This window comes from Buteo buteo, chromosome 9, assembly GCF_964188355.1.
Source record: "Buteo buteo chromosome 9, bButBut1.hap1.1, whole genome shotgun sequence".
NCBI lineage: Eukaryota > Metazoa > Chordata > Aves > Accipitriformes > Accipitridae > Buteo > Buteo buteo.
The window spans coordinates 30,519,283-30,538,035 of NC_134179.1; the positions used below are offsets into that span (position 1 = coordinate 30,519,283).

The 18,753-nt window shown below is 40.1% G+C and overlaps 1 protein-coding gene across 8 annotated transcripts in view; it reads right to left on the reverse strand.

The window, feature by feature from the left end:
* Positions 1–18,753, reverse strand: part of TIAM2 (TIAM Rac1 associated GEF 2) — a 175,320-nt gene that overhangs the window by 11,197 nt on the left and 145,370 nt on the right. For all 8 annotated transcript variants that reach the window (XM_075035945.1, XM_075035948.1, XM_075035942.1 and 5 more), the window contains 3 exons: positions 2,665–2,844; positions 1,057–1,125; positions 552–677 (listed from right to left, as the gene is read on the reverse strand). In XM_075035945.1, coding sequence (XP_074892046.1) covers positions 552–677; positions 1,057–1,125; positions 2,665–2,844 — 375 coding nt within the window. The remainder of the gene's footprint in view (positions 1–551; positions 678–1,056; positions 1,126–2,664; positions 2,845–18,753) is intronic.

Genomic DNA, 18,753 nt, shown 5'->3' on the forward strand with positions numbered 1-18,753 from the left:
CTGCCAGCAGTTTTGCCTGGTCCTGTGACAGTGACTCCACCTCTGGGGAACCCACTTCTTACAGTCAGGGCAGGTACCGAGTGGTGCCACCACGGAGCGAGACAGCACAGCGAGGGCACAGACTACAGCCATTTACACTTTTTTAGCCCTCTTCTTGGACCTCACAGCATGAACAACTCATTCGGCATTGAACAGGAAAAGCTCTCAGTCTGTAGTGGGAACTGGGCACAGCAGGGAGGAGCACAGGGCAGGGCAGAATTCAGCCCAGTGACAATAACCTTTCTACAATGGAGTTCTGCATCATAAGCATTGCTAGTTTATAGCATACTCAAAGTCTGCTCTGCATCTTCCACGTTGTATCTTCTGCCGCGGGAAAGAGAAAGATAAAACCATGAAAAATAGCACTTATCTTTCACTGCTGAATAGATGTCTGTAATCCAAAGTAAAGCTTCAAACACAAAAGCAACCATATGAAATTTAGAGTACTTAAAGCCAGATTTTCACAAACACTTGCAGGCACTCTGCAAAGTATTAAATGGCAAAATATTTACCCGGAACTGGGATGGCGTTTCCAGTGTATTAAAATCTGAGGAAGAAGATATTCCATCTTCAAGGGTCTCCAAAAACACCTTCTGGAAATCCAGCATTTCTGGCAGACTGCCGAACAAGGACTCCATCTGTGAAAAACATCAGGCTATGAAGTACAGCACTCGGTGCACCTAACGGTGGACTTGCGAAAACAGTCCACTAAGGAGATGTGACCCACAGAGGTTGAAAAGGCCAATAACATCTTCGTTAATACTTTTCAAACGGGTTTTATAAAAAAAAAAACCTTACAAAAAAGCAAAGGTTTCTTAGACGTTAAGTCATAAGAACAATTACCATTTAAAAAAAGAAGTGACGCACGCACCAGACACAAAGGCACTGACGAGTGTAATTCCTATTGTTATGTTCGTTGTTTGCTTTTTCTGTCATGCTCTCAGCAATGAAAAACCCAAATGCCAAGGTCTTAACCCATAAAAGAATGAAAACCACATTTTTCAGTTATTCCCTCACCTCATCCTGGGTAAGGAAGGTTTCATTTTGAAGGGGCTCCAAGTATAGCTCAAAGAGGCAGCTCAAGTCCTGCAAGAAACACAACTCATTCACTTTTTATGTAACAGGTTGAAAATGTTCTTTATACGACAACTGCAGGATAGGGGTAATTTTCAGGAATGAACTAGAGATACAATTCCTTTTCTGTAACAAAATCACCTGCGTGTTGTTAGCACTAAAGTGATTGCTAAATTAGACACTAATTCATTTTAGTGTAATGTTTTTGTTTTATCTTTAAGGCTTTACAGTTTGATTATAACAAATCGTATTTTAGTATAGCATGAGGAGAAAATATTATGGGTGATGGCTTTCTAAAGAGTCCACGTATATGAACAGCATCAAGTGTTTCAATCATGCATGTTAGATAAACCATATAAATAGCCACTCATTTAAACATCAGTAGTAATATTCAGAAGGGCACGTAACATTTTAAAATCTTGTTAGAGGTATTAACGTGTTCAGTTACATTGTTGGGAGGACACAATTAGGGGCTTTTTCAGTCACTTCTCCAAAGAATTGGTGCCACTTTTGAAGACTTACTATCCCACACCAAAGCATGATGGCAGGGCTGGGGCCCACTGCAGGGCTCTCCGACCCCGAGAAGAGACACGGCAGAAATTCTTATGGAGAACAAATAACGAGCATCTCCCCGAGAACACTGTAACGAGTATGTGCAACCTGCCAGGATTTTGCCAGGTGCAAAATTTCACACATGTCAGTGACCTCCATGGTTGTGCCTTTGTGGAAGCAATTCCCCTATAAAAAATATCAGCTGGACATACATGGGGGTCCATGTTCTGTAAAGCTTCCTCAAGCTTTACAGCATCTGGCTGTTTTAGTGTATTTGTGGATATACTAACAACAACAGACTGAAAGCATTTTCTCCTCTTTTCCATATACATTATTGCAGCAAGTACCAATATCTGTAAGTATGTGTTTTGAGATCCGGTAAAGTAGATGATTCCTCCTTGCTGAAGGTCAATAAAATCAGTGTTTTCATGTTTCTTTTGGCATCCAGCCACATGAATTTGGGGTTTATAAAAAGAAGAGACATACATCTAACAAATTATGGACTTATCAGTCAGAGGAGAAATAACATATGTGTGATGCTACAACCAACTGGAGCTGTGCCTTTTAGCTTTGCTGGTTCAAAAATAATTATGCACTATTTTCCACAATTAAACTTTTTTTTCTAATTTGTAGGAGACTATTCTGTTGTTCTGCCAGATTTATTTTCGTCTGGAAAATTATGGAAACATCCCCTGGAAAACCCCTATGTTAACATATTGCAGGTATCTACTCCCCACAGATTACCACTCTCCAATATAAATACAAATTGATTAGAACTAAAGCTACTAGATCAAATCCTACAGCCTCTATTACAGGAGCAAGCCTACTGAAAACAACAGAACAATTAGATAAGCACACTTTGTAGGTTATGGCCCTTGTAGAGGGCTCGTTATATAAAGGTAAGCATGAAATATGTTAAGACCATCCACAAATCACAGTCCGCCTCAAAACCAAGGCTGTAGCTAGCCAGGTTGTTTTGGTTTGTTTTTTTTTTTTTACCTTGACGTATGATTTCTCAGTGTCCATAAGCTCTTGGATGACTTTCCTCAATCTATCTGCATCAGAAAGGTGGCGAGCCAGTGGCCGTGGAGGTGGATCCTGGTTGTCCTTCTGTGCTTCCATACCACTTGCCTGGACTTCTTGGAAGTTTCGGCACAACACACTGATCTGTTCTGCGCTCTGTTAAATGAGACCAAAGAGACAAACACTGATGTTTTAGAATACAAACTGTACTACAATTATTTTTAAATTCCTCAAGTTTTGCTCTTGTTCCAAATTCAGGGGCTATAGCATGCCATTGATTTTTGTCCAATATGGATTCTGATAGCATTGAACAGCTTCAATTTATAGCAGATCCAGATCACAGCAGTAAAATGAAATGAAAATTTTCTAGTGATTTTTCAGTGCAAATTATTTTCAGTCTTCAGATACAAGCTCAAGGGATGCAAAAGGGGAGAGAGCACTCAGATATACCATATACTTCGGTTCTTAATAACACTACCATCACACTGTTTTCCATCTCTTATTTTGGAACACTCACTGCACACTCAAACCAGAAAGAATTAGTAGATAAAGATCTTTTAAGCATCCAGAATAACTGTTTTATTTGTCGTCTGCTACCTATATTGCGTTGTGTGTTTTTTTCAAACAATGAGACTTGGAGCTGAGGGTTCCAATTCCAATGTCCTGGGTTGTCAAAAGATGTTTAGATGCTTTGTCTCCAAGGAGACAACTACCTATACAGAGTTTTTGCTTTCAAAAATGGTGAATGGGAACCTAAATCTTTGAGATTCTTTAGAAAAATGATAAACACGATAAAACCTCAAAAAATTTTCAAGTAAGGTAGGAACTGGAAATGTAACAATAGTTAATCTTATAAGGTAAAGATGAAAAAGAAAGAGATTTTTCTGGCACTATGAAAGGGTTGCGTAGTTTGCTCTTGCATGACCATCACTAATATACAAAAACAGCTTTTGCAGGCATTACTCTTTAATGCTTAATTTGAAAATTATTCCACTGTTCTCTATATGACATTTTCCTGAAAGATAGAATATCACTACCAGTACCCAATTCTACCTTAACAGCTGTTGATATCCACCTCTTTATACTACAGGAAACAATTCTTCTGCAGTGCTTCTGTCTTTCAGATGCTAAGATACCAGACAGTTGCATATGCTGTGCCATATATTATCTTCTATTTAGTGAATGCATTCAAATGAGGACTACATGAATGCTGCCTTATTTCAAGTGGAAGTCTTGTTTCAGTGAAGAAATCAAGACATGAGTGCATTTCAGAACTGTCTTAATCTGTACTAATTTATTCCAGACGCTGTTTCAGGTGGTCCTTTTTGGAACTCCTGATTCACCACTGATAATCTGTGTAGCTAAGTTCACCAGCATACTAGGTCATCAAACGAGCAAATGCAAAAGTTATTCTGAAACTGAACTGAGCTATACAAAGCCTTCTGTAAGTTGGAGGCTAAATGCACTAGCAATTAAATCTCAGCCATTCATGGGACAAAATATAGGTACATCCCTCACACCTATATAAAGGAAATAAATGTTAAAACATCAAATACTTGCCATCTAGTCTATATTACTCTGTAGCTTCCCAGCCCCCAGTTTTAAACAATGCCAACACTCTAAAAAAAAAAAAAAAATTAAGTTACTTTCCTCACTAATATGTGCAACCATCTTCCACAGTCCTATATAATGACAGCTTGCAGGACTGAAATTTAGATACATTTTATATTTACAACATTTATTAGGACCCCCAAAAATGCAAAGTAAATTGAATGGTGTTTGTTGGAATTATAGCTGCACACTGACAGAATACATTTAAAAATCACTGTCACTCTGTGCCACTAAAATTAATCAGTGTTTTGGAAATAAATCACAACTTAATTTATGAAATAGGGTGGGGAGGAAGGTGTATTTTAAAGCAACTTCTAAATAGCTGAATGCCAAAGTACTTGAGTTTTGTTTTCTTTGTTTCTGATGTCAGAAAGTGTTGTATTTGTATCAGAATTGTTCAGACTTTAAGCTCTCTACAGCTCAAGGTGCGCGTGGGCAACTTGATTTACATGAACCTGATGCCTGATCAAGGACAGCAGATCAAGGATATGAGACAGCCTGTTGAAAGCAAGTCATAAACATCATCATCAGGAAGTTTTACAAGGAGGAGTTAAAAGTCCTCTATTCCTCCTCAACCACCTTTGCACATAGGGCAGGCAGACATTGGAGAACATGCTATGTTCTCCATTCCCTTCAGTTTTGGGGCCAGAGCTGCATCTGCCATGAAGAACCACTGGATAAGAAAGCATATGGAAATAGATGATACTCCTCAACATAAACACTATTTGAGCACCTAAACAACATAATTTTGGTGTCAGAAGTTGTTCCACACAACTGGCCCAAGCCCAAGGCACAGGATTACTCTCAGGTACCTGTCAGCCATACTGCCGGCAAGCAGTGATTTTTATGAACTTTAGTAGTTTCCTGAACACAAAAGCACTTTGTGTTTGCGAGTCTGGCATTAAAAAATATTGCCCTTGTCCTGCAGTGCTGCTTGTAGGCTCTGGTCCTTTCCCACAGCTTTGCTGCTCTCTGTCCTTTCCTTTATGGAAAACTTTCAGACTGCAATATCCAGACCCGATTCTCACTCTTTGTGTCCACTGTGGTATTTGCATTTAGGTCAAAGCAAGCATGAAATGCTACTTGGTCACAGGACAGAAGTATTTCACATTCACTCCTACACATTGCACGGACCATAGGAACACATTTTGCCAGTGCAACCACAAAGTGTACATTAGGTTCTGGATCAAGAGCCCAGTATTCATGAGAAACTTCATAATGAATAAATAGAAAGAAATAAAGGCTATTCTTGCTTCATATTTTTTTCCCAAAACTCCCTTACCACCCAAGTCAGGATCTCCATCTTTTTTCCACACTGCTCTGGATGCTACTTTCTGCTTCCCACACTAAACAATGTCCTGCTCTTCATTATGTTTTCTGCTTAAAATAGATCTTTTCCAGAAACTTTAGTGGCCCTAGTGACAACCCCTAAGAACATCTCTTTCCTATCTATTATGTGTGGGCAGGAGAGGGCCAGCCTCTGCCCTATTACTGATTGCAGCTGGGATTTCAAAGCCACCTGGGTATTCTGGATGTCAAAACAGAGTTTGGCAGTCCAGTGCCCTCAAACCAAGAAGTCTCAAGAGAAGCCCCAAGTTGACAGTACATACACGCATTGTAACGTTGAATTAAGGTGGCAATTAACCCTGAATTTGCTCTGACAATGACATTGCAACAGCTAACACAGGCAGATTTGACTCTCAGATACATCTGGTAAACTCCTTAAGCACACAGCTTCTTTTATTTGGACAAGGCTAAGACTGTCTGTACTTAGCAAATGGTAAAAAAAATTATTTATGCCAGCCCGTATAGTGTGCAGCTCATCAGAATAAAAACATTTAAGTTGGTGGAAAAAAAAGCCCAGATGACTGACTGTGCAGAAGACTGCAAGGTACCTGGGTGCAGAGAAAAGCTGATGAGAGCATAACACACTTTCTCCAAAATCCATCACTTGAGCTGATGTACGCCACTTTCAGCAACATTTATAGGAGATTGCAAGAAGCTTCAGCTTACCTTTGGCACTGAACAGCAGACAGATAAGGCTAAAAATGCAAAAATTTTGACTAACAGTGCTAGATTTGAAAGGCAGAGTTGGGAAAGACAACTGGAGCTTATGAATGGTTTATAGAAAAAACAAATACTTGCATTCCAGGGAGAATGAAGTTAAGCAGCACTGTACTGTTTTATTGGCCACTTTCACAGATTTTCCAACAAAGCTGTATAAACCCTTCTACAGACCTAGCTGTCAGGGGAAGCAGCCTCCTGCCTCATACTCTCTTGGCCTCTAAGAAAACTGAAGGATGCATGGAAGCAACCTTGAGAAACTTTTTTTTCATCCCTGCATGTTTGCAACTCATGGTCAGGTCCTACATCCTTTTGCAGGCAGTGTTCCCTGTGAGTGAGGATTGCTCACAGTAACCTTAGAAGGGAATATTCCAGTCCACGTAATTGTCAGCTTGACCCATAGCAGTCAACCACCACAGTGATGCTTAACTTGTCAGATGGAGATGAAGCACATCCCATTTTCAGTAATAGGCCTGATAAGAAATATTAGAGATTATTCCTTTAAACTGAACAAAAGGATACTCTTACAAGGAACCTTTTACAGATTTTCTTTGCTCCTTGCAGACAAGCATATCATCATTTGAGGCTGTGCTATTCCCACCAGAGTTAAAAATCTCCATAAAATTAATCGGTGAGAGAGCAGAAGACATTAATCAGCAGTAGTTAAGCATTAGCACAACAATTTCATGGCTATCTTGTGACTTTCTACTGAATGATACTGATTGAGCATAAATGCTGCACAAGGTCAATTAGTGTTACGGTGTCTCTGCTCATTGCTGTTTATTTTACCCTCATTTATACACCTCATGTACTCCATCAGTTGGTCGGGGTTTGTTTGGAAAAGTGGTGGAGAGGAATATTTTGAGTAGGCTTAGAAAACTCTACAGTCTAAGAAAGACTCCTTGGGAGGGTTAAAACCACGCATGTCCTTCAATGAGTCTTCAGATTCCTGTACCCTTGTGCAGGACACATCTATGGGGTGATCACCAATCCTTTGAATTCCTTATCCGAAAAGGAAGCATGCTCAGAAAACATCCTGCAGAAACAGATTAGTCTTGCACCCTCTAAAAACAAACAGCTAACAGCTCAGCTCTGCCTGATGTATGTATTTCCGGAGAGACTGAATGCACTAGTCAGCAGAAGAAACACAATTACACAGGATTTTGAGAAATGAACAGCTGGCCAGGGACCTCTTTACATCCCTCACTGTGTGAAAAAGGAAAGCTTTGGGGGATGTCCATCACTTTTCCTTTGTGTTAGAAGATGCTTCTCTCTTGGACAAAGGCAGCCCTAACAGCTGTCATATTTTTGTGGGTCCATCACTTTACAGACTTCTCAGTCATCCTCAGACTGAGAAGTACCTTGCAATGTAAAAGGCTAGAAAGTTGCAGACTTTAGCTTCCTTAAAGACCACTGAAAAAAACCTGCCTTATGTTACATACCAAAACAGTATATGTGCACTCCTCTGAATTGTTTATTAAGACTGAAATATGTCAGCAGAGTTTTGCTGAAAAACACCTTGTTGGATTTTCACCACAGGTATCTGGGCAAGACTGCTGCTCAGCTTCGGGCAACAGAAGCTAAACCAAAGTAGTAGCCTCAGTCATCACTTAGCTTCTGGTCCTTCCTTTTTTTTCCACTTCAAGGCCACTCAGAACATGAAACTGTTCCTGACTGACACTGCTGAAATTTTAGGGGTCTGTTTTGTTTCGCTGTGTCTCTTGCATGTCTTTTAATTAAAATGTTTAAAACTTTGCTAAAAGAAAGGTATTTTTTTTAAAAGTGTCCAGTCAGATCCTTTGCAGCAATAAGCCAGGCATAGTTAGAGTTACACTTTAAAGTAGGGAGAAGCAAACCCTCTATGCCGCATTATGAAAAGCTGCCCTACCAGACACTACCAGACCAGACAACAGGGGAAGAATTAACGATGGACTTTTGCCTTTGAGTGAGAATTTCCCAATTTCAGGGAGATGCACATTAGCAATGCCAGACTGTTCCAGTAATGCAAGTAGGTGTCACCAACCTCACTTAGAAATCCCAAGTACAGTAAGAAGAGGGGTTGATGACCTAGTAACTCTTTCCTGACAGCACAGGTCAAGGCCTGAAAGAAGGCTGAACATACAGCTTTGTAAAAACAGCTAAGATGCAGCCCACCTGATGTGGTGCCTGAGCTATTAATATGAATTGCATGGTGGCAAATCTTCCCTCTCACTTCCCACGCAGAGAGAGATGCCCACCTTTCTCCTTGGGTATAGAGGAAGAACCGCTGATGACTTAAGCACTCGACTGAGACGCTAGTTATAAACCAAGTCACGCAGCAGGGATCCGGCCCGAGAGCCTGCACCGACCAGGTCCCGAGGACCAGCAGCTCCCACTGAGTTCAGAGATGCTGCGCTCAGCTTCTCTAAAAATCAGTCTCCAAAGTCAACTGACCCAACACATACCAAAGTCAAAGGCAAAACAGAAGCCATTTTCATTGCGGAATGTTAAATCCTGACCATACAAAATGTAAATATGAGAACATCAGGAAAACAGAGAGAAGAACCCTGACCGCCCAGGGCGCAAAAAGGAGACTCTTGCCAGGTAATACTAAAGCACACAATGCAAATTTTCCCAACCCCTGATCTTGTGAAAATATTGTCATTCTTTCCTTCCCCATGTCCTTATCTTGATGTTGTCAATTTTTAATGCAGAAGGCTTATGTATTTTTCCACCACCTGTGCAATATATTTACAGCCTTCTTATATTCCCCCAGCAGTACCTTGATTGTAGCTCTTATTTTTTTTCCTCCCTGTTTCCACAATCCTGAATTATTTGTGAAAAAAACAGAGAAATAGTTAAAACATTCATGCTGCAGTTATTTCCAAATTTCCCTGAAGAATCTTCTTAAAACCATCCCACTTCTTGTCAAAATCTGGATCATGACTTACTCCTTTCTCTGACAGACGCAAGAACTAACTATTTGCTTGAGCCTGACAGCAAACAGTGCAGGCAACCAACCCACCCCTCCCTCCCCCAAACTTCAAAAAGCCCAAACCTTTTCCCGTGCAGCGTACTGGTATAAACTCACCCACCGACTAGATGTTACCAGAATCCATTATTTGATTATTATTGCTAGGACAGTCAAGCGCAGACAGCCTGGCACGCTAGTATAGCCTAGTACAGCCCCATGTCACCTACCTTACCCTAATTAAGCAGCACTCCCCCCAGCTTAACCCATGCCGCTGCAGAACTCACCACAGAAAACATCCTGTGCAGGGAGCCGTAAGCTGCTGCTGCCTGCTGCTGGGTTTTGCGAGCCAACGCTAAACTCTTAGCTCTGGTTTTACTCCTCCTGAAGGCGGGCATTGTGGCTTGTGAATACAAACTTTGCCAAAGGAAAAGGCCCCTCGGAAGGAAGCCACGGCTGTTGCGATCCCCTGCGAACACACCTTCTCTCCCAGCTCAGCTGCCCAAGTTTCCCTTTTGTGCCGATTAAGGAAAATCAGAGACGCTGCCAACGTCCCAGTGTAACAGGGTTAAGCAGCATACGAGAGCACAAACAGACCTGCCATGCCTCCCTTTGTTATTAAAAATGCAGGGAGAACGTGCCATATGAGAAGGTTTTTTTTAGCTTGATGTAGCGAATGAAGGAGAAAGTGCAGTTATGGCAAGGGAAGATGGGTTTTATGTCCCCAGAAAAGTACCTGCCTTTGTGCCTGTGAAATGTACTGCATAAACAAAACATCAGGTGCTTTGAGAAAATTAGCCAAATACCTAAAAATATCTAGAGGGTGCTGACTGCCCTGAAGGTCAGCATGAATTATCAATGGTACTGATGCTCTGTCAAGGGTATATGCCACTAAATGGTGTGGCATACAAATGCTCTTACAATGATAAAATGAAAAACAAATAGGCAGCTCTCTGGATGACTTCTTTACATAATTGTGCTTGTCCTTTGTTCAAACTTTTTAGTTATAATTACACCAATAAAAAGAAATTTAAACTGTGCTCAGTAATAAATTCAGGCTTGAAAGTAAAAGTCCCCACGTTGATATATTTACACAAAGCCAATCAGGTCTACAGATAGATTGTTCTAAAAAAAAAAAATGTGACTTTAAATAAAACATTATAGTACCTGACACCACTGAGCTGAAGAGTTACAAGACTGACAAGCAATTCATTAATAAAAGGAGAACCATACCAGTGGCATAATAAAACACAGTAACTCCCATGTTCTCTGTCACAGCACTGTTAGAGCATAATGAAGTTGAGCTATAAGGCTTCATTCAACGCTGCCCTTGCCACCACCCTTGCTCTCTAGCAAACCCTTTTCTTGAACCCAAATGATACACCAAGCCTGGGTATCTATATCCTTGGTTATGAGTGTGCTGCTTCAGAGGTTTCAAAGATATTCACCTTTGTGCAAGCAAGGGAATAATGCAGCCTTCTCCTTTAATTACTGCAATTAAAGTTACATCCATCTCTTTCCAAATCACTAGCTTGACAGCTCAGCGTTTGCCAAATCATACAGCTCAGTTGCCGAGCGGCCACCTATCAGAGGAACAACGATGCTGGAGCCCTGAAACAACACGCTGCTGATAAGGCTCGCAGAATGCATCACAGCAGGAGGAACCTCTTGTTTAGCTGATGGACTATGCCCTTTCTTTCTTTTGGAGACTGATATCAGATTCACTGGGTGAGGAGACTACATAACAGAAAACTGAGGGAATGGTCTCCTTTTGCCTGCTCCCTAACATTTCATTTTTCAGTGGACGCACAGCCTGCTTTAAAAATCCAATTACATGGACTACTGTGTAGCAAGTACAAGGCTACTTTTTTTATCCACCATTAGTGGTTGCTTCTGCAGTAGTCCACAGACTGTAGGGATTCACACAGCAAGTCTGAAGAAAAACAAAAAAAAATCACTAGTCTGTGGAAATTAAAGGTTTACAGTATCAGACATGAAGTTTTAAAAATAACACAGGTCAGGTCACTAGATCCACATTTATTAAGAGTATAACTATACTTTCTGGAAAGGTACTGTTTCTTCGTTTTCTATCAGCATGAGTCGTAGCAATTTTGAGCTCTGTTTTTGTAATAGATACGTGTTAAAACACAGCTCATCCACTGGCACTGGGAAAACAAAGGCTGCTAAATTTCAGGTCCAAGCGATATCGTCAATCTTGATGAAAAACAACAGGCCTTTTTAATTCCATATTAGGAAGTTATTCTTCCCCAGATTTGCCAATTAAGCCTGAGTTATTAGCTAGCCATATGCCAGCTAAAAAATGTTACCAATTAACAGCTTTTTTTCTCCCTGTGTATTCATTAGGAAAAAAACCAACTATGTTTCAGTAATCCTTCCAACTCTTATTGGGGGACATGGATAAATCAAAAAAGCAAAAAACATAAACTAAAATAAACCAAATGAATGAAAGCATTTTCTTTACCCTTTCTTCTTCTCTAGAAGCACACAACAAACACTCAAGCCCTTTTCAAGAACACATCTCCTATGTAAAATTTACGTGTAAAATAATCAATCACTGTGAAATATTTTTAAGATGACTGGAAAAATGACATAGCCTTGTTGTTTGTTCCTGTGTGGTTTGAGTAACACACATTCCCTTTACAGACATCTGGTTTTCATCTTTCCATTTTAGTGGCACCAGGCTTGAGTTACCATAACAGTAACATCCTTCGAAATACAGGCTTCCCTCTATTGTCCCGATATGTCTAGGTGCGCTTATCTGCAACGAGTTCATTTCCCATCCTGCTTTTGCCCTTAATGCATGAAGGTAAAAGGCTAATTTTCCTCTGTCTGTATATACTTTGAATGAAAGGAAACAGCAGCTTGCCTCCAGGACAATCCTGAGCACTTGCAGGCTACTTTGTAACATCAGTCTGGACCACCCGTGAAGCAGAAGCATAATTACAACATGTGGGTCTTTAGATATAACTGTGTCTGTGTATATATGTATGTATACACACACCCATATACAAAAAATATACAATATGTACATACATACCCTGGACTAAGAGGAGCTCTGTGACATTAGTAGTCTAAGATACTTATATCTTAGTATATTAAGTATACTTAGTATAAGATACTAAGATACTTAGTACTCTCTAAGCATTATAAGCTCAGGCTTAATTCATCTGGTGTCCAGATTGCTACAGTGATCTAGAGCAACTCCATTTTTTACATTTTATAAAGGTAGGTGGATGATTTCTCTAAATAGTTTTCTATCATGCTTATTATACTAATAACATGGTTTTTAAATGCCTTCAAAATGTATTTTCAAAGCATAATTGACCACAGTGAAGACATTTGCTTTAATTCCAGCACTACAAAAATTACTTAACATTCCAAATGTTTAAAATGAATTCTTGTTTAATTTTTAATTTCAAGCATCTTAAATACTGTTTGTAACATTCCCACCCAAAGCGTTTTGTGCTGAATGCAAAAACTTTTCTCAAGTGCTGAATTAGAAACTATGGCAACCACTGAGACATTATCTTTGCAGTTGCATTCATCTTTCACAATATGTTTTTGCACTGTGCCTTCTTCAGAGGCAACCCTTAACTCTTCTAGTAGCAGTTAGCAGCAGGCATATTGTGTTTCAAATGTTAAAAGATGCAATACCCCCCCCTTCTCCCTGTAAAGACAATTACAGACCCTCTGAACTCCACATCAACCTCTCCCCTGGTTTTGGCAGGGTTTTGTTTAGGCACTACAGAAGGATTCTGCTGTCTCAGAAGGAAATAATCACCATGTGAGTGAAGGTCTATGTCTGCCCACAGCATGTTAGCAAGTAGAGACAGAGGCACACAGTGCTATGGACAACAAAACATGAAAATCTGTTGGAACTTCCCTGTGTATCTGGCTCAACTGACATCTTACTTTTTTTAAATTCTCCTCCCTCTTCCTTTCAGGTATCTTTTTGCTATCTTTGATTTTGCAGAATCTGCTGCAGGTAGCAGATTTTTTAAGTTTTGGCATTTCATGTCTACCTTTGGCCTTACATGTTCCTGACAGCACGAAATAGGACTTAAAGCCTAGTGTATGATGGCAGCCAGGATGCAGTATTTGTCTGAAACCCTGTATTGCAACTTTGTGTGACTTTGTGTCCTATGGGTAACTGCACATACCTCGGCATGCGCTAAAATTGTGCTTAAATGCTTCTGCATCGCATTTAAAAACATGTACGCTACTGTCAGCACTGTAACTGAACAGTATCTCGGTCTTAAAAAAAACACCAAATAATCTACAGCTGGCAGAGAGATTACCCTGGGTACCCTGGGTCTGTCAGAAGTGTGATTAGATACCTCTGCCTTTCATTGCAAAGTGAAACGCTGCCGTCATATCCTGCACTGCAGGTGACTAGGGCTGCCTTTGGAGGCCCAGGGAGGTGGACTCCCAGGCACCTTCCTGCCCTTCATCAGTGAAGTCACAAGCATCTCCAGAGACACTGCTAACCGTAACCTGTTGCAATGAACCAGGACTGTTGTCATATGCTTCTCTTTTCACCTGCAGGTAAGCCTCGTGGATTTTTCCCAGAAGACTACGAAGAAAAGCTGCATTAAAAGTCATCTCACACTGGCTTCTTCTGTTTATAAGCATCAACACAACACCATTTCTTCTCCCGATCAAAACCATCTGCACATTTTACACTGACGACTGTCACAGTACTTCTCAGAAGATGTTTCCTTCAGTCAGAAGAAAGAGAACAAATACAAACTCCCCCCCCAAACCCCAGCAACTCAGTGTGATAGCACAAAACAGAGCAACACAAGTTCACAACTCTGCATGCAAGAACTGCACAGTCTCCCTTTGGTCTTCTCTCTCACCGTTCTTGTGCCTCACTACCAGTAACTATGCACGCAGGCCTCCATCTACACCTTGACCTAATGTCTGGTTACAGGTTCACTCTAGATATAGCACCTTTCATGCTTTATGGTTTCAAGGCTCCTCACTGTGTAAGCCAAGACAAGCAACTGTTGTATTTGAATTTTGGGCCATCCATAGGGTGGCTCTGCTGCATTTAAAGAACTGCAGGATCAATGCAACAAAGTGAAATCCAGGACTGGGGTCAGTAGCAAGCACCCACTGGTAGGTTTACAGCAAGCCTTCTGTAACCTATAGTCCATTCCATAGGGATGGAATAAAATACTGAAACCTCAATTAATTAGCAAAACTCTTACAGACTTCTAACAGGCTACAATTTCACTCATATCACTGATAACCTTCTCAAAGGATGACAGCAGGGGTCCGGCCGTGGCTCCACACTGCTACAGCCAGCAACTCTGGTTGGGCTCACCACAGGCTGGGCTGTCTGCAAGGGAAGCGCAATAATTAGCAATGCTCCCCACAGGTTTCTGTCGCACTTTCGATGCAGAACTGTCCCCTCCAGGCACAACTGAATCAAGGAAAACCACTGCTGAGGAACATGCTATTTTCCCATGTTAGCTCTTAGACTCCCTAAATGTGTCTCACATCTGGAAGGAAATGACACTTGGATTGAAGAGGAGTATATACGATTTTGAGAGTACTATGTTGTTAATCTCCTTCCTACAAAGAACAGAAAAAAAAAGCATGTTAATTGCAGACTACTCCCCAAGCTTTTGGAGCTCATCAACTGCTAAAGAGAAGTTCTCATGATTAAAATAAAAGGAAGATCCTTAATGTCCTATGGATGCTGAGTAAACCTTCAGGCAGGCAGCTCTCCTGCAATTAATGACATGCTGTGCAAGTGGGAACTGCCTGAGCAATGCAAAATAGAGCTAATGAGAAGCTATCACCATGAACACCGTTTAACTGGAATTGCCTCCATGCAAGAAATAGGTTTGTGGTCATATGGGTATACCAGTAGTTTTTTCTTCCTCTTACTTTACTTTTCCCAGAGGGACCTCTGTTGAGATTCTGGTCATTTCTGCTTGGCTTGTTTTCAAGGTAGCTCAACAATAGGTGTTTATTTGATTAGTAATAACATTCTTCTTCCAAGACTTTTTATTTTTACAGTCTTTGCTTAACAAAATTACTCCACACACATTTTTTTTTTTTAGATTTCCCACAGTTTATTTCAATGTTAATGTTTCTTTGAGGATGTTTTGGCAGTAGGGGGTCACTAACTGACTGGCAAGAAAGGATGCCACTTATACTAAATGGAGAAAAATATGGCTCTGAAACTTACTGGACACATGTTAACATCCATACATACACTGCCACACCATCCTAAATGTAATCAAACCACAATTTGTACTTCTCAGTTTTTATGTTTTATGCACCAGATCATTGCAAATCTTCCTTCTAATTCAGTATATTTTGGTAAACCTTTAACTTTCTCCCAAAAAGACATACTAGGAAACTGTTTAACTTTGGTGGGGAAGAATAAACATTTCTTGACATTTACCTACTGAAAGACAATTGTCCACTGCTTATATACACACATTCAGACTGATGATGCCCATCTCATCTCTGAGAGTGAATGAGTGTCATCACCAGATCAAAGTAAACGAACCACCACAACTGAATATATAGGATTACATTTACTGACAGTGCCAACAGAAGGCTGTTGGATGTGTTTTGAATAATGGTGCCCTGAACTATCCCACAGCACATGTTCTACAGATCACATGCTTGTACAATATTTTCTAGGTAACAAATCAGAAGAATATATCATTCCTAGCATTCACTTGCTTTCTTCCGGAAGGTAAAATACCATTGCAATCATCCATAAACATTGAACAATTGTATTAATTTTCTGCTGGGATTGGACTATATGAATAATGAATACTAACTGCTTTCACCTCTACTATTCCATGGTACCTGTCGCAGTTGCCCCCTTCCTCTCCCCAAAATCAAACCACACTCTTTTCTTTAACAATTGAGCATTCAGACTAGCAACGGGATACCCGTTCTTCCATTCAGGTTTGAACCCTGACCTGAATGTATATTGTACCTCAGGATTTTTACCCTTAAATTACTCTATCTGTATGAGAAGTTGATGGCTTTAGTTCTACTTCTAATAGAGGGGTTTCAAAATCAGTTTTAGGCAGTTTGAAGACAAAATACTAATTTCTCCAACTTATGAAAACCAGTACCTGGCTATGCTGTATATACAAGAGGCCAAAACCACAAATGCAGCAAACTCTTTACAATACTCACTGATTGTCATTACAGAAATAGCTGTGTGAAATCAGATAATAGGTAACACAAGGATTTCCTTTTTGAAATCATGACACATGTATTTTGCATCTGTTGAAAGCTTGTTGTGGTAGTTGGATGACGCAGAAGTGGGAAGATGGGTGTGCTTTCTGACCGAGTCTCAGTCTCTGCATTCACACCGCTCGGGCACCATCTGACATGCAAACCAGCTACTCAATTGCACGTACACTTTAGATGGGTTGGAAGAAAAACCTCAACAGTTATCCAAGTTAGGCACTTTTGCACGTTGGCTCCTTGAGCACGAGAAGCGGGACTGTGCAAGGAGACCAAAAACCAGATTTCTCACCATGGTCCCAGACATGCACAGCTCATGGAAACATCGACTTCTCACTGCACTTGCAAAAGCTTCTTTCTGGAAAATGGAGGACTGTCCGCAATCGGCATCACAATAAACAGAACACACAAGCTTTAAAAGCACTGGAAGGATGATTTGACATTACATAGGAAACTCAAGCATCCAAAAGCAGACTTCTGAAATGCACAAGTACATACTTTTTCTACTTTCTTTTTTCCCCTATATCTATAAATATGGACATTTCAAGTAGGGCCATTATACTGACCTGCACCTCATCCCTATAAAAAGCTGAAAGCATTTGATGAAAATGGTCCATCCTGCAGGAGATGCAGATTTGTGTTTGCCAAAGGTGCTACGCGCTCTGCTGACCAGACTTGTTGCGAGTTCTTCATTTCCTCATCAGATGGAGGAAAAGTGAACATGGTTGTCAAACAGGAGCGGAGAAGGAATGACCTGAGCTAATCTAAAGCAGCCCATGCTAGGGAAAGGGGTTCAGGGATTTTCAACCATAATTTCTGCTCATTGCGTTAAGAACGGTATTCCCAAGAAAAAAAGTGAGTTTTCTCCCTCCACAGTGTGTAGTATTTTTTATTTATTTTTTATTAAGAGGTGATGGTGATAGACTTGTCCTCATATACACATACTGATTTTGAGTAGATTGACTATTTTAAGAGTCAACCACAAAGCAAAGGCAATTTCTGTAAGTCTCTATACCCAAGTTATTCCCAGAATCAATTTTACTTCATTGTTTGAAAGAAATAGAGCTCCACTTCAAAAGCATTACAAAATCAAACCAGTTGGCCATTCTTTAGAAAGCAAATTCTTGTTAGCATTCGAAGTTTCTCATCACAGTAGCTTCCATTTCTGCATCTGTAATGTTAATGTTTGAAGATGCCAGCATAAAACCATTCTGCATTCAGTGACTATTTTTACCGTGATTACAAAGCATCACACTAGCTATTTTTACTGGGTTTCTTAAGTTTCTTAAAGAACTCTAAGATACACCTAAGAATAGAATGAAGTTATGTGAAATATTTGCACAGAGTTTACTCTAAGGTTTAAAGTGAAAATACCTCTTCCCACTCCCACACATGCATTTATATGAAGTTCCTTCTTTCTGTCTGTTAAAATTTAATATGATTTCAGAAATACTTATCTCTGATGATATTCAAAAGATTCAGAGCAACTGAAAGTCAGATCACAGCAGTCTGATGAGACCTTAGAATAGTAGCTACTTATATGGTAAAATTTCACCTTTTAGCTATGTTCATCTTTTATAAAAGCATATTTTTAATATATTGAAAATACAAAGTAAAGATAAGCAAGTTAGTAACAGACTATTGAACTTTCTCTTAAAAGAAACCATGGGCTAGAGAAAACATTTCTAACCAATACAGTTTGCAATATTAGAAATCACAAGTAGCTAAAGGAAAAGTTGTATTTTCTATTTATTCAGCTTCGTGCTACTTTGATGTACGGAGAGTTTGATTCTTGGCAACTGTCAACATACCAGGATTTAACTGAGCACCAGGAGCACAGACAGTCAGTTCTCAAAATGATTAAACACAACTAAACCTAATTGCACTGACAGGCATACTCAATCCCCAGATTTTCTGAGGTCTGCTATTCTTCTGTCAACAGTACGCCTACATACTCCAGAACCAACAATTGCAAGGACGACATACCACTGCCACATAAACAGTATTTTAACACAGTTTGAAAATGTACTGCAGCAGAATGTGTTAGAAGTCTAACATCTATCCTTGTTAAAGAAAATAGAAAATAAAGTTAAAGGTATTAAAGGTATAAATGGGGCATCCCAGAGAATACAGAGCTGACAAAACTAATGAGCGTTTGGAATGGATGATTCTTGATGCCCATGTGGTTT